General features: G+C 35.5%; 1 protein-coding gene across 3 annotated transcripts in view; it reads left to right on the top strand.

The window, feature by feature from the left end:
- The window catches only part of TRIP11 (thyroid hormone receptor interactor 11), a 69,487-nt gene that overhangs the window by 29,768 nt on the left and 24,397 nt on the right, over window positions 1-15,322 (top strand). For all 3 annotated transcript variants that reach the window (XM_061159311.1, XM_061159310.1, XM_061159312.1), the window contains 5 exons: window positions 246-3,266; window positions 6,852-6,992; window positions 7,597-7,790; window positions 11,130-11,293; window positions 13,443-13,546. In XM_061159311.1, coding sequence (XP_061015294.1) covers window positions 246-3,266; window positions 6,852-6,992; window positions 7,597-7,790; window positions 11,130-11,293; window positions 13,443-13,546 — 3,624 coding nt within the window. The remainder of the gene's footprint in view (window positions 1-245; window positions 3,267-6,851; window positions 6,993-7,596; window positions 7,791-11,129; window positions 11,294-13,442; window positions 13,547-15,322) is intronic.

Raw genomic sequence — 15,322 nt, 5'->3', positions numbered from 1 at the left:
GTTGAAAATCACCAACGTATATCATCTATCTTCTTTGCTTTCAAGTTCTAACCTCTACAAAAATAGATTTGCTATAAGATAATTAGTAAATAACTTTGTTAGGAATTTTTAAAAAGTTGCTTTAAGAAGGATTAGAAATGTTTAAGGATTATTTTCCTATTATGTATGACATTTTTTAAAGTTTTCTTTAAGTATTAAAATGAGAGAATATTTAAAGTTACTCTCTAAATTACTTTTTGTTTCAGCACATGATTTTGATCAAAGATCAGCTATCAAAACAACAAAACGAGGGAGATAATATCATCAGTAAACTGAAAAAAGATCTAAATGATGAAAAAACAAGAGTTCATCAGCTTGAAGATGATAAAATGGACCTTACTAGAGAATTAGATGTGCAAAAAGAAAAGTTAATTCAAAGTGAACTGGTACTAAATGATTTACATTTAAGCAAGCAGAAGCTTGAGGATAAAGTAGATGATTTAGTAGACCAGCTAAATAAATCACACACACAAAATTTAAGTATCCAGAAGGAGAACTTTGAACTTCAGGAACATATTAAACAAAAGGAGGAGGAGCTTTCTAGAGTCAGGGATGAGTTAACGCAGTCTCTTAATCAAGACTCTGACATTAATTTTAAGGATAACTTACTTAAAGAAAGGGAAGCTGAAGTCAGAAACTTAAAGCAAAATCTTTCAGAAATAGAACGCCTCAATGAAAATTTAAAGAAAGTTGCTTTTGATCTCAAAGTGGAAAATGAAAAGTTGAATTTAGCATGTGAAGATGTTAGACATCAGTTGGAAGAGTCTCTTGCAGGTAACAGTCTGATTGCTGTGGAAAAAAATGCCATTGTGGAGGCTCTAAAACTGGAGAAAGAACAGTTAGAAGCAGAATTGCGTCAGGCTGAAAAGAGGTTGTTGGAAGAAGCAAGCAAGTATGAGCAAACCATTGAAGAACTGTCCCATGCACGCCATTTGAGCACCTCTGCGTTACAGTTAGACCATGAACGTTTAATTAAACTCAATCAAGAGAAGGACTTTGAAATAACAGAACTCAAAAAGAATATTGAGCAGATGGCAACTGATCATAAGGAAACTAAGAAAATTTTGTCATCTAGTTTAGAAGAGCAGAAGCAATTGACCCAACTTGTAAATGAGAAAGAAAGTTTTATTGAAAAGCTTAAAGAAAGAAGTTCAGAGCTTCAGGAGGAATTAAATAAATATACTCAGGCCCTAAGAAAAAATGAAATTTTAAGGCAAACCATAGAGGAAAAAGACAGAAGTCTTGGCTCCATGAAAGAAGAAAACAGTCATCTCAAAGAAGAGCTGGAACGACTGAGGGAACAGCAGAGCCGAGCTGCACCTGCGGCTGAGCCTAAAACCCTTGATAGTGTTAGAGAGCTGGGGCCCGAGGTGAGTCAGCTGAGTGTGGTAAAGGGTAATCTTGAAGAGGAGATAAAGCAGCATCGAAAGGTAATTGAAGACCAAAACCAGAGTAAAATACAGCTGCTTCAGTCTTTACAGGAGCAGAAGAAAGAAATGGATGAGTTTAGACACCAGCATGAGCAAATGAACACCACACACACTCAGCTCTTTTTAGAGAAGGATGAGCAAATTAAGAATTTGCAAAAGACAATTGAACAAATCAAAACCCAGTTGCACGAAGAAAGATCAGACATTCAAACAGAGAATTCTGATATTTTTCAAGAAACAAAAGTTCGAGGCCTTAATATAGAAAATGGAAGTGAGAAGCATGATTTATCTAAAGCTGAAACTGAAAGATTAGTGAAAGGAATAAAAGAACGAGAGTTGGAGATTAAACTTCTAAATGAAAAGAATATATTTCTAACTAAACAGATTGATCAGCTGTCCAAAGATGAGGTTGGTAAACTAACTCAGATTATCCAGCAGAAAGATTTGGAGATACAAGCTCTTCATGCTCGGATTTCTTCCACTTCCTACCCCCAGGATGTCGTTTACCTTCAACAGCAGCTGCAGGCCTATGCTATGGAGCGAGAGCAGGTGCTGGCTGTTTTGAGTGAGAAGACAAGGGAGAATAGCCATCTCAAAACAGAATACCACAAGATGATGGATATAGTGGCGGCCAAGGAAGCAGCCCTTAATAAGCTGCAAGATGAAAATAAAAAACTGTTTACAAGATTTGAAAGTAGTGGCCAAGATATGTTTAGAGAAACGATTCAGAATTTATCCCGTATCATTCGAGAAAAAGACATTGAAATCGATGCATTAAGTCAAAAATGTCAGACCTTATTGACAGTTTTACAAGCATCCAACAGTGGAAATGAGGTTGGAGGTGTTAATAGTAATCAGTTTGAGGAGCTCCTACAGGAACGAGATAAGCTAAAACAACAGGTCAAGAAAATGGAAGAGTGGAAACAGCAGGTAATGACCACAGTACAGAATATGCAGCACGAGTCTGCCCAGCTCCAGGAGGAGCTTCATCAGCTTCAGGCACAAGTTTTGGTGGACAGCAATAACAGCTCTAAGTTACAAGTGGACTACACTGGCCTGATCCAAAGCTATGAGCAGAATGAAACCAAGCTCAAAAATTTTGGTCAGGAATTAGCACAAGTTCAGCACAGCATAGGGCAGCTTTGCAATACCAAAGATCTTCTTTTAGGAAAACTTGATATTATTTCACCACAGCTCTCCCCTGAATCATCGACTGCTTCTCAGACAGCAGAATCTGTTAGAATAATTAAGTCTGATGTGTCGAGTGAGTCTTCTAAACAAGAAATAGAAGAGCTGAGAAGATCCCTGCAGGAAAAAGATGCGACAATTAGAACTCTCCAGGAAAATAATCACAGATTGTCTGATTCGATTGCTGCTTCCTCAGAGCTAGAAAGAAAAGAGCATGAACAGACTGATTCAGAAATTAAGCTGCTGAAGGAGAAACAAGAGAGCTTACAAAAGTCACTGAAGGAAAAAGACCTCTTGATCAAAGCCAAAAGTGATCAGTTACTTTCTTTGAATGAAAATTTCACTAACAAAGTGAATGAAAATGAACTTTTGAGGCAAGCAGTAACGAACCTGAAGGAGAGAACCTTAATTTTAGAAATGGACATTTGTAAACTAAAGGGGGAAAATGAAAAAATAATAGAAACATCCAGGGGAAAGGAAACAGAGTATCAAGCATTACAGGAGACTAATATGAAGTTTTCTATGATGCTGAGAGAAAAAGAATTTGAGTGCCATTCATTGAAGGAGAAGGCCCTAGCTTTTGAGCAGCTACTGAAAGAAAAAGAGCAGGTATGTTCTGGATGGTGTGTTGTGGAAGGAAGTTTGGGAGTGGAGGAGAGATTTTAGTGTGCTACTTTATTGATGTTATCTTTAAAGGGGAAGGTGAATTTGTTCATTTAGAAATATGTACTTCAAAGCATTGTGCTTCATTCTAAATAAATTTTCCTCAGAGGCATCTGAGGAAAAGTTTTTCCCCAGATTACTAGTTAGTTCCAATGATTTGTAGTGCTAGATTAATTTTTTTATGGTCTAAGTAGAAAAGAAGAGTTTAGAAACTGTTTTTCATTAAAAAATAGAAATATGTTACTGCAGTTTAATCACATTTTAGGCATATTTCAGTAACTACTGGCTTTAGAGCTTCTTGTATATTAAAGGAAGTTCTGTGGAATACATGCTACATCTTTGACAATGATCTGCAGTAAGAAATACATTTTACATTGTGACACAGTAAGCGTGTGTGTGTGGAACACTGAAGCAAAAGCTTCAGGAATTACTCTCATTACATGTGATGCTCTGTTAAAAACAAGTTCTGTATGACCCATTACATTGACTTTTATGAATTATTCACAGCCTGGTATTTGAAAAGCATTAGCCATGAATAGTACTTTTCACATAGTGAATTCAGTAATTATTCTAATCCTAGCTGTGTCACTGATGTGACTTTGGGTGTATTTTGTCTTTATTGGTTTGTTTATTCAACCATAAAATGAAAGGTTTTATATCGGTTAAGGTGTCAGCAGTTTTTGATACATTTAAATTTTTACATGCAGTTGATGTTAGATTTTGATAAGAATGTTGAAGACCTAGTACATCTTACTGTGATCAAAGCTATCAGTTCTTTTGGTGTAAGGCCTTTTTACTCTTGATTTCTATACTTAGTAGTAGAAATTTGGAAAAGAAATGAGGCAGAACAATGGAATATTCAAAACGTGCTTCTTGAGTGTTTACATGCTACCAGGCGCAACAAAATAATTTAACTTCTTTTGCCAATTAAATTCTCTTTTAAGAATCTCAGATTAAAGCTTGGGAATGCTTGATGTAGTTTTCACTTAATAAGAAAAGTCTTAATGTCATCTTCCCCTTCTTTGTCATCTAATTAAGTAAGTACACTGATGTGTTGAGGTGTGTTCCTCCTTTCAGGAGTAGCTTGTTAGCTTTTATGGTACTGGTCTGTAATCCATATTAAAAAGACTGTCAGGGTAGAAGCTTTCTATTGCTCATGAGCCAAATTTGTGTGTAATGATTAAGAGCTTGTAAGAGTATAATAGAGGAATGGAGGACAGTAGGTATTCATTTTTCATGTGTTTTTCCTATTGTATGATAGTTTTAGCATCTCATACAATTTATTTCATTGCCTTTTATAGATCCAAAGTTTGCAGATTTAATTAAGGTTCACCTGTCTTTCAGGAAGCTTTCCTAAGTCAGTTAAGTTGTACTTAAGTACGTATTGTATTGAAGTTAATTAGCATAAACTAATTTCTTATAATACCCTATATAATTGAAGAGTACCTTTATTATATATATTTTTGGGGGGGGGGGAGCAAATAATTTTTATTTTTTTAAATACACCAAAGAATCATGCAATGCTGCCAGCATTGTATGCAATCCTGGGCCACAAGTCTGCACATTCCTTTGCAACTGGTCCTGTGATGGCAGAACCTTTCATCTCGCCTTTATTGTTTACTATGACCCCTGCATTATCTTCAAAATAAAGAAACACACCATCTTTTCTCTGGTATGACTTTCGTTGTCTAATTACCACCGCTGGGTATGTCTTCTTTCTGAGCTCTTTCTGAGCCTTTCTTGACTGTGGCCATCACCGTGTCACCCACACCAGCAGCAGGAAGTCTATTCAGTCGTCCCTGACCCCTTCACAGAGATGATACACGGATTTTTGGCTCCTGTGTCGTCAGCACAGTTGATCACGGCTCCAACCGGAAGGACCAAGGAAATCCGGAATTTCGCACCAGAGGACCCACCACGTCCTCGCTTGAAGGCCGGAAAGGGACAAAAAGCCCTTTGTTATGTTTTTTAACGATTAAATAGCATTAAATAGCATTTTTCTTTAGGGAGAAAGCTGTGTTCTCAGCAGGAGATCTTCAGCTCTTTAATTTTCAAGCATTTTTACTTTTTCTAGTATGAAAAAAAATTTAACTGAAAAACTATTTGGAAAATATTGGCTCCCTTTTCCAGGAGGGGGTGTTGAGATAAAAGGAACAGATGGTTTTATGTTTTGGTTTTGATGATTTGCCTTGAGGGACGTGTAATTTATTCTTAAAGAAATGGAAAGTTTACATGGAAATGTAAAAATAATACCAATCTATTAATAGATTCAGACAATATGCATATTTCATACAGAGAAAAGAATGGGCTGTAAACAGGCTGACACTTCTTTGTGCTTTTTAGAATTCCAGCTATCATCTTAAATTCATGGCCCTGCTTTTGCAATGAAAGTCTTTAATATATTGTGCTTGTAAGGAATGCATTCAGGAATAAATTTTCACAGCAGTCTAGCAAGATATCATTCCTGAGTTGCTTTCATTAAACTGTTGCCAAAATGTTCTTTTAAAATAGACTGTGCATGTGAAATGACTTCCCTTTTTTCTCCTCTGCCAACAGCTTGGCACTGCTACTTCCCTAACAACAGTTGTGTATGCTTGATAAATGCTGGCATACACATGTGCGTGTGCGCACACACACACTCGTGGGCAGTTTGCGGGTTTGTGTGCACTTTGTTGTGTAGGATAGATTTGAGGAGATTGTGTCCTTTGAGTCCTTCTTTAAAGCATTTAAAACTCTTTCTTTAAGAATAGTTTTAGATTATTAAAAATGAATCAGGATTCGAGCTCTAAGATGAGACAGAAAATGAAAGCATGTTGTTTGCCAGGACACTGTGGGTTTATATAGATGTGTAACAAGTTGATTTGGAACACTGGAATTTCATTCTTTTCTCTTTTTTTGTAAAGGCAATTAACTAGCCCCATAAAATTTTGTTTTATGAAATGTCATGGCTCCATTCATAATTTTGTCTTGTTCCAGTCGGTATATACAACTTTCAGAGCTCTTGGATTTGGAAAGCTGGAAGGGCCCAGACTTTGAAATAGTGTCTTGTTTTCACTGTTTTTGTTTCGTTTTTGTTTCTTTTTCTTTTTTTTTTTTTAAACTAAAGCTATATAAAGCTTGTGGATTAAACAGAATAAATTTCTAAATTAAAAAAAAAAAGTTGGGGAGATAGTAGAGCCTTCCCGTAATACCTCACACTCAGGATGCCTTATTTTTAACATCATACGTTACTGTGGTACCTTGACTACAAATAATGAACCTATTTAGATACATTAATACTTTATTTGAAGTTTCTCAGTTTTTTAGCAGATATCCTTTTCTTATTCCAGGGTCCCATCCAGGGTCCCATCCAGAATACATTGTATTGAGTTATCATGTTTCCTTAGGCTCCTTTGGACTGTAATGGTTTCTCAGACTTTCCTTGTTTTTGATGATGTTGACATAGTTAACTGAATTTTTAAATTATTTAATGAAGAAATGTCTTTTTGAAATGTATTTTTCTTTAAAGCTAAAATTGTTTCTTTCCAAAAGGGCAAGACTGGGGAGTTAAATCAGCTTTTAAATGCAGTTAAGTCAATGCAGGAAAAGACAGTTATGTTTCAACAAGAGAGAGACCAAGTCATGTTGGCCCTGAAACAGAAACAAATGGAAAACACTGCTGTACAGAATGAGGTATATTTTCACTTTAAAGAAGCAAAATCTTAAAAACTGCTAAGTAAGAAAACTAAAAATTATCAAGTAAAATGAATTTCTCTATTAGCTGATTTTTATCTCAGTCTTACTCTGATGTGCTTTTGTAGGATTTTGATCTCCCAAAGTGTGTTGTTTCAGTTTTCAAGCAAAAACCATGATCTAATCATTATGTTGTATACGTAAAATTAAATTATACCTCAAGAAAAGAATAAGATTGCATATCGTGGATATAAAAAAAAATTTCCTGCCTGTAAAGTATAAAAAAAATATTTACTGAAAAAAATGGCCTGTCACAAAAAGCTTAGTACTTTGTAGTTTTATGTTTTAGTATAGCCAACATTGGGAATGAGATCTTACAAAGTAAACCTTCCATATTCAAGATGAGGAGAGAATTCCTCCTCATCCTCCTCCTCATTCAGGAGAATTTTTTTCCTAGCACAAATGTGTCTTGCAATATGAGAAATTAGTATGCAATTAATACACTTCAGTAATGGAGAAAAGATTTAAAAAACAAAGTGGCTTGTAGGAAGGAAAGGGGAGAGCTTTTAATGGAGGAAAAATAAATGAAATGTCCTCTCCCTAGGTTCAACATTTACGTGACAAAGAATTACGCTTAAACCAGGAGCTAGAGAGATTGCGTAACCATCTTTTAGAATCAGAAGATTCTTATACCCGTGAAGCTTTGGCTGCAGAAGACAGAGAGGCGAAACTAAGAAAGAAAGTCACAATATTAGAGGAAAAGCTAGTTTCATCCTCCAGTGCAATGGAAAATGCAAGGTAACTTTTTCATTTTTTTTTTTTAATGTTAACATTAACTGAACACGTCCTGAGTGTCAGACTCAGTAAGAATTTTTCATATTTTACCTCATTTTATTCTCACAGAATTCATTAGCTCTGTTTTACAGACTAAGAAAGTAAGGGTAAAGAGATTTAGTAACCTTCCCAATATCAGGGACATAAAGTACATGTGTAGTTCTCACACTTGGGTTTGTAACCCTTACCCATTTGGCATTCAAACTAAAGCTTCTCTGAATCTTAATTGTTATCCTGTATAATTCCTTCTCATCATTTTAGGAGGCTAGGCCTAAATTCTGACCAATTTAATTAGCTTTCCCAAGTTTTCCAATAACTAATTTATGTGATTTAATACCACCCCCTGCCCCAGGCCATGCACTGCAGCTTGCAAGGTCTCAATTCCTGGGATTGAACCTGGCCCCGGAAGAGAAAGCCTGGAATCCTAACCGCGAGGTCACCAGGGAACTCCGTGATTTAATTTTTAATCAAGTGATCTAAAGTTGGACCGAGTTTGGATGTTAGAATAAAAGATGTAACCTGTGAAGGCCTAGGTCAGTGTGAATTAACTCCAGGCTTACTAGAATTTTTGAGTGACCAGGTCCCTGCGTACATATTTTTCAGTTTTATTTCTCTCAATAAAAGTGGTTTTTTTTTTTCCTTTTTACAAAAAACATATTTTCCACTTCAAGAAAATCACATAAACCAAAAACAGTTAGAGCCACAGTCTCATTTATCCAGAAACACAGTGGGTTTTTTTGTGCCTTTGAATGCTTCTGTATATGTGTATATATATATTGTATATTATTTTCTTAAAGCAAAATGGTTGAGATCATACTGTTTATACTGTTTTGTAACCTGCTTCTGTCAGTTAATAATATGAATATCAGTACACATTAAGCTATGTGTTTCTGCAGTATCATTTATGGCTACATAGTATACCATTATTGTATTTGCCGTAATATCTTTAAGGCACTCATTTATTATTGATCCTTTAGAATGTTCCAACTTTTCAGAATTACTAAGAGTGCTGCTTTGATAACCCAAAATAGGCATTTTTGTGTTGATGATAGATTATTTCCTTAGTGTAAATTTTGAAAAATGGAAATTCTGGTTTGAGGGGTGTTTTTAAAGCATTTGAAATATACTGCCAAATAATCTTCCAGAAATATCGTGTCTGCATTTCTGTTAGTTGTATGTGCATCTTTTAATCTTTTTACTGTATATGATGCTGAGGGAAATACAAGGATATGGTAGATATTATCTCTGTCTGCAAAGACATTATAGGGTAATACTTCTGAGGGCAAACTCCTTACCTCTTTTGTTGGATATGTTATTGTACCTTCAGACTCAGAAGAACTTGTTTAAGAATGAAAACAGTGAGTGAACATTTGTGTATGTTTTTCACATTGGCAGAAAAAAACATCCTCAACCTGTAAAATTGGTCATCTTTCAATTTCAGGCCGTTATTTTCACTAATTAAAAGTAGCTAGTTTCTAAAAAAAGAAAAAAAAAGTTGCTAGTTTCTGCCTGTTTTCGTTTACCATTCATAATAACTGTCAAAATAGTCTTCCTTAGGTAGACCTGTGATCTTGTTGCTCCTTTTTCAGAACCACGGTAGTTTCTTCATGATTTGGGCCCAGGCTATCTACCTCCTTAGCCTTATTTCTCACTATGATCTGCATCCAACCAAACTGTATTACTTTTTCAGATAGAGCTATTTTCCTACTTTTTGTTACTTACTCTTTCTTTATAAAAAGAGTGGGCCTGATCCCTAACCGTTTTTTTGTTAATCTTGCTTGTTCTTCAAATAGCACTTCCTTCATAAAGAATTCTTTGGTTAGGCCCCCACACCTCAAGTCTAAAATCAAACCCTAGTGTGATGTTTGAGTCTCGGATAGAGCACTTGTATTTTACTTAGGAGTATAGGTAATTGTTGACCTGCTTTACACTTTCACCCACCCAGTGAAGTGTAAAGTTCCTGGGGGTAGAAATGATGCCATTTATTTTACACCCTTCCCACAGTGTACATTCTTACACATAGTTTCATAGATGTCCAGTAAATATTTGGTGTATAAGTAACTCAAATCTATAAGATAAGGTTGTGGTGTTTTGAACCCTTAACAATAGTAATATCTTGTATTTGTTAACATTTTGAATGATATCACAGTTCATTTCATCCTTACAATTGAGTGATTTGCTAACAGGCAAAGTTGCATAAAGTCCAGGGACAGAAGAGGGGATTTAAGTTAAGTCCTCTGCTTTTTCCACAAGAGGGTGCTGTTGGGTAAAGTTTCTTCAAAGTGAGCTGCTCTTAATTGGCTTTATTGGGCTGCTCTGAATAAGAATTTAACTGGCTGGGTATTGAAAACCTAGGAAAGGCTATCACAGTATTTTGTATGTAATAATTATATATTAAAGAAGTATCTCAGTGACATAAGCCTATAGGTGTTCTGTAAATCTCTTAGGGATCTCTTGATTTATTATTTGGAACAAGTGTAGGGATTATTTAATATAAACAGAAAGACGATAGTAAAAGTTAATTAACTCATAATTAGGGCAGTTAATCAATGGGATAGCCTTTGGAAATTTGTTAGTTCACTAGGATTGCGAGTACTAAAAACAAGAGTGTATCATAGAATCCATTGCTTGTTAGGTTGGGCTGGACAAAATGACTTCCAAAATCACTTATAACTTACCGGTAGAAGTTTATGATAAATTACACCTAAGGGTTTTAGCCTGGAAACAAAAGTTGCAGGCTATTTGTGAATTTTTCTTAGGTTGACATTTCTTGATCAGCACAATTCTGTTTAAAATGACTGCTGCTTGTTCAAAGTCACCTTCACATGAAGGATGACTAATTTAACAAAAGCAGAGAGAACAAAGATCAGCGGAACTCTTCAAGTTTGTTTGAAAGCTAACTTAAATTTAATGCAATGAAATGTAGGGAAGGTCAGATTCATAGAGATAGAAAGTAGAATGGTAGTGCCCAGGGGGGAGGGGAAGTTATTGTTTAATGGCCGTGGGGTTTCTGCTTAGGAAGAGGGAAAGCATTCTAGAAATGGTTGGTCGTGATTGTTACACAGCCATGTGAATGTACTTAGGACTATTGAACTATACACTAATAAGTGGTCAAAATGGTAAATGTTATGTATATTTTACAACACACAAAAAACATAGGGAAGAGGTTTCATCTTGTTAAAGTATCTGAATACTTTGACTATAACTTGCATTTAGTGCAGTAGTATGTAGGGAGGATATTTCATTTTGTTAAAATGTCCAGACAGTTAGAAACGGTTTTACTTTTATTCTTTCTGTTCAAAGCCATCAGGCCAATTTACAGGTAGAATCGTTGCAGGAACAGTTGAATGTGGTATCCAAGCAGAGGGATGAAACCGCGCTGCAGCTTTCCCTGTCTCAGGAACAAGTGAAGCAGTATGCGCTGTCACTCTCCAACCTCCAGATGGTCCTGGAGCACTTCCAGCAAGGTCAGTTGTATGGCCAGTCTTCCAGTGAAGAAAGTCATTGTACGGTTGACCCTTGAACAATGCATGGTTGCTGACCCCCCCACGCAATTGAAAATCCACACACAACTTGAGTCCCCCCAAACTTAACTCCGCTTTTTTTTTTTTTGGCTGCTGGTTGGCATTCGGGCATCTTAGTTCCCCGACCAGGGATTGAACCTGTGCCCCCTGCAATGGAAGCGTGGAGTCCTAACCCTGGACTGCCAGGGAATCCCCTAGCCGCCACACTTAACTCCTAATAGCCTACTGTTGACCAGAAGCCTTACTGATATCGTAAATAGTCAATTAACACATTTTTATATGTTGTGTATATTATATACTGTATTCTTACCATAAAGGAAGCTAGAGAAAAAATGTTATCAAAAAAGTCATAAGGAAGAGAGAATACATTTACTGTACTGTATTTATTGATACCATAAGTTATGTTACCTGTTTACAAGATGAATTGTTTGCCTGTTAGTGCCTACATCAGTATTCTCTTGTATGATAAGAAAAACACTGTAGATGTTATATATACTACTAACACTAGACATCAAAAATGAAATGTGTGAAAAAGAAATTCATATTTATAGGTATAATGATTCATGATTGATAATGAAGAAGCAGTGTTATTGCTTTATGATAGCCTAGCCTTTACACTAATAAATGGTTATAAAGTTTTTATGATATATAACAATATGGTCATAATCATAATATAGTACTGGAAACAGTGTTACGTTTAAAAAAAAAACACTTGTGAGGATAGCCTGATAGGCAGTTTTTCCAATACCTTATGGTATTGTGATTCTTTGGAAGCAAAGTTACAGAACACTAAGAACACTAACACATTAAATTTATATTAATTATCACTCACCTGCTGCCTGTGTTATGATAGATCTTCCTAACCTAGGGATTAGTCGTGTCTGGCTCTGTGACCCCATAGACTGCAGCACATGAAGCTTCCCTATCCTTTATTATCTCCTGGAGTTGATTCAAACTCATGTCCATTGAGTTGGTGATGCCATCCAACCATCTCATCCTCTGTCGCCCCCTTCTCCTGCCTTCAGTCTTTCCCAGCCTCAGGGTCTTTTCCAGTGAGTTGGCTGTTTGCATCAGTGGCCAAAATATTGGAGCTTCAGCATCAGTCCTTCCAATGAATATTCAGGGTTGATTTCCTTTAGGATTGACTGTTTTGATTTCCTTCGTGTCCAAGGGACTCTCAGGAGTCTTCTCCAGCACCACAGTTCTAAAGCATCAATTCTTTGGCATTCAACCTTCTTTATGGTCCTCCTCTCACATCTGTACGTGACTACTGGAAAAACCATAGCTTTGATTATACAGTCCTTTGTCAGTTGGGGGGGGTGAATCCACTTTGAAGAGTTAATCATCAATAATTACTGTCCTTTGAAATATTGGTTAATTTGTTCTTAGCTGTTCATCTATACTTTAACTGCATTTTCTCATTTGGGTGGAAAATACTTTTCTAGGCACTAATAATAGGACCTGGTACTGTGAATGGTACCCTGATAACCAAACACACTTTTTCCCATCTACTTCCCATCCTTAGATTTACCCCCTTTAGATCATTCACCCATCCATTTGTTAGTTCATACATTCAGTAATTACTGAGAATGAATGAACTGCTAGTAGGGAGGAGGTGGTTAGAGGATATGATGCTACTGAAGTAACGAAAGTCATAGTTTTGTGACTGAGCAAACTTTTACGTTTGTACATATGTACATATCAGGGTTACTCCTGTGGTTGAAATTTTGAATTTTAAATGCAAGAGTTCTGTAGGTCTGCTCTGTATAATACTAGAGTGGACATGTGTACAAGATAGTGTGATAGTGGCTGAGGCCATAGAGAAAGCTTTCCTAAAGAGGAAATACTGATATTTGAGTAGAGTTCTGAAGGAAAGGAAAGTTTGCAAGATCTGGAGAAAGATTTAAGCAGAGGAAACTGACCTCATTAATTTAATTCCGGTTAACATCACTACTAAGGCATATATAACTTTCTTGTTGAGACATTTGAGCTATTAATATTTTTGTTGTAATATTAAAGTTTCAAGTGGCTTAAAATTATAATTTTATCACACAGTTATAAAATGCTAATGTAACTTTTTTCTCCTCTTTAGAGGAAAAAGCTATGTATTCTGCTGAACTAGAAAAGCATAAACAGCTTGTTGCTGAATGGAAGAAAAAAGCAGAAAATCTGGAAGGAAAACTTGTGTCGTTACAGGTTGGTTAAAATAATTTACTCTTGTGAATTTTATTATTCACACAACAATTACTTGTACAATTTTTGCCTTGGAAATAATCTCCTGAACAATTAATTTAGTAAATGTTGTTGCTGGGACATAGCAGTGAACAGGATATTAAGAATTTCCCTCGTGTGACTTACAGTTTAGAATAGACACAGCAAACATGAGACTTCCATTTTCAGCACAGGTGGGCACCTTAGAGATCATTTTTTAAAAAATAGTGTATCATTTTGACTTTATAATTTTCTCTTTTCAACAAAATATATTGGGTACTTTATTTCACATGGATTAAAACAATGTATATTATCCCATTAGATTTTTTTCTTTTGCAAACTAATTCTTTAAAATATTTTTCTCTTTATTATTATTGCTGTATTTCATACATAAAAAATTATAAGAAGTAAAATGAACCTTCATGAAGAGATATGATACCAAGGTGACTTGCTTTTAGATGTAGGATAAACCCTTCCAAGTTGTAAGTAGACTCTGGTGATAGCTGGTGGAAAATAATAAAGTTTTATTTATGTGTCATGGTGAATATGCAGTTTGGGCTTATTAATCTTCTAAATATCCTTTAATGTTCTGAAATTTTTACTAAATGTTGAGTGACTGCAAAACAGTATTTACTCATTACTTTTTTCAACTTGAGTTTTATTATCAAAATGTCATGTTGATCTTCCAGAAAATGATCAGCATAGAGGTTGCAAATTCATCTGAAATTTTCACATAAATAGTATTGTAGTCTAGGTTTTTCTTATTATAAACTTACTCATATAATATCTAGCATCTTATTTTCATTAAAATATTCTAGTGTTAGGGCTTCTCTGGTGTCTCAGATGGTAAAGAATCTGCCCACAGTGCAGAAGACCTGGGTTCTTTCCCTGGGTTGGAAAGATCCCCTGATGAAGGAGGAAAATGGCAACCCACTCCAGTATTCTTGCTTGGAAAATCCCATGGACAGAGGACCCTGGTGGGCTACAGTCCCTAGGGTTGCAAAGAGTCGGACATGACTGTAGTGACTTAGCACACACACTAGGTTTGTGTTTTTTTTTTTAATAAACTTACTCTAGCATCTTATTTTCATTAAAATTTTCTGGTATTAAATAACTTCTATTTGAGTCATGTTTTATGATCATGTCTTTGAGATTGGGGATAACATTAATTTAGAGGATTGTGCAAAACAATATTTAGATAATATAGGAATAGCAATATAGCAAATACTCACATGCTCACCATCTTGTATAAGAAATAGAATTTCACCCATTGAAGTTCTGTAAGCATCCCTCCACATCTCCTCCTCTCCTTAGCACCTTTTATTCTTTTCATCCCTTTGTTTTCCTTTATGGTTTTATCGAATATATCTGTGTCTTTTTATAATACATTGTTTGGATATATTATAAAATATTTTCAAACTGTATGAATGGAATTCTAAACTGTATGTGAATTGAATTTTTCTGAGACTTGCATTTTTTTTTTGCCTAGTGTTATTTTCATAAATTTCAGTCATATAACATATGTTGGAAGTTTCATTATTTTCACTGCTGTATTCGTTGCATGAACATATAATTTATTTACCTATTTTACTGATAAAGGACATTTCCATTATCTGCTATACAAACAATGTGGTTATGAATTTTTCGACTCATTGGAAAAGACCCTGATGCTGGGAAAGATTGAGGGCAGGAGGAGAAGGGACGACAGAGGATGAGATGGTTGGATGATGTCACTGATTCAGTGGACATGAGCTTGAGCAA

Source organism: Dama dama, chromosome 13 (genome assembly GCF_033118175.1).
Source record: "Dama dama isolate Ldn47 chromosome 13, ASM3311817v1, whole genome shotgun sequence".
In the NCBI taxonomy this organism is placed as follows: Eukaryota; Metazoa; Chordata; class Mammalia; order Artiodactyla; family Cervidae; genus Dama; species Dama dama.
The sequence above is the reverse complement of the archived record's forward strand: the minus strand, read 5'-3'. Positions and strand labels throughout refer to the sequence as shown.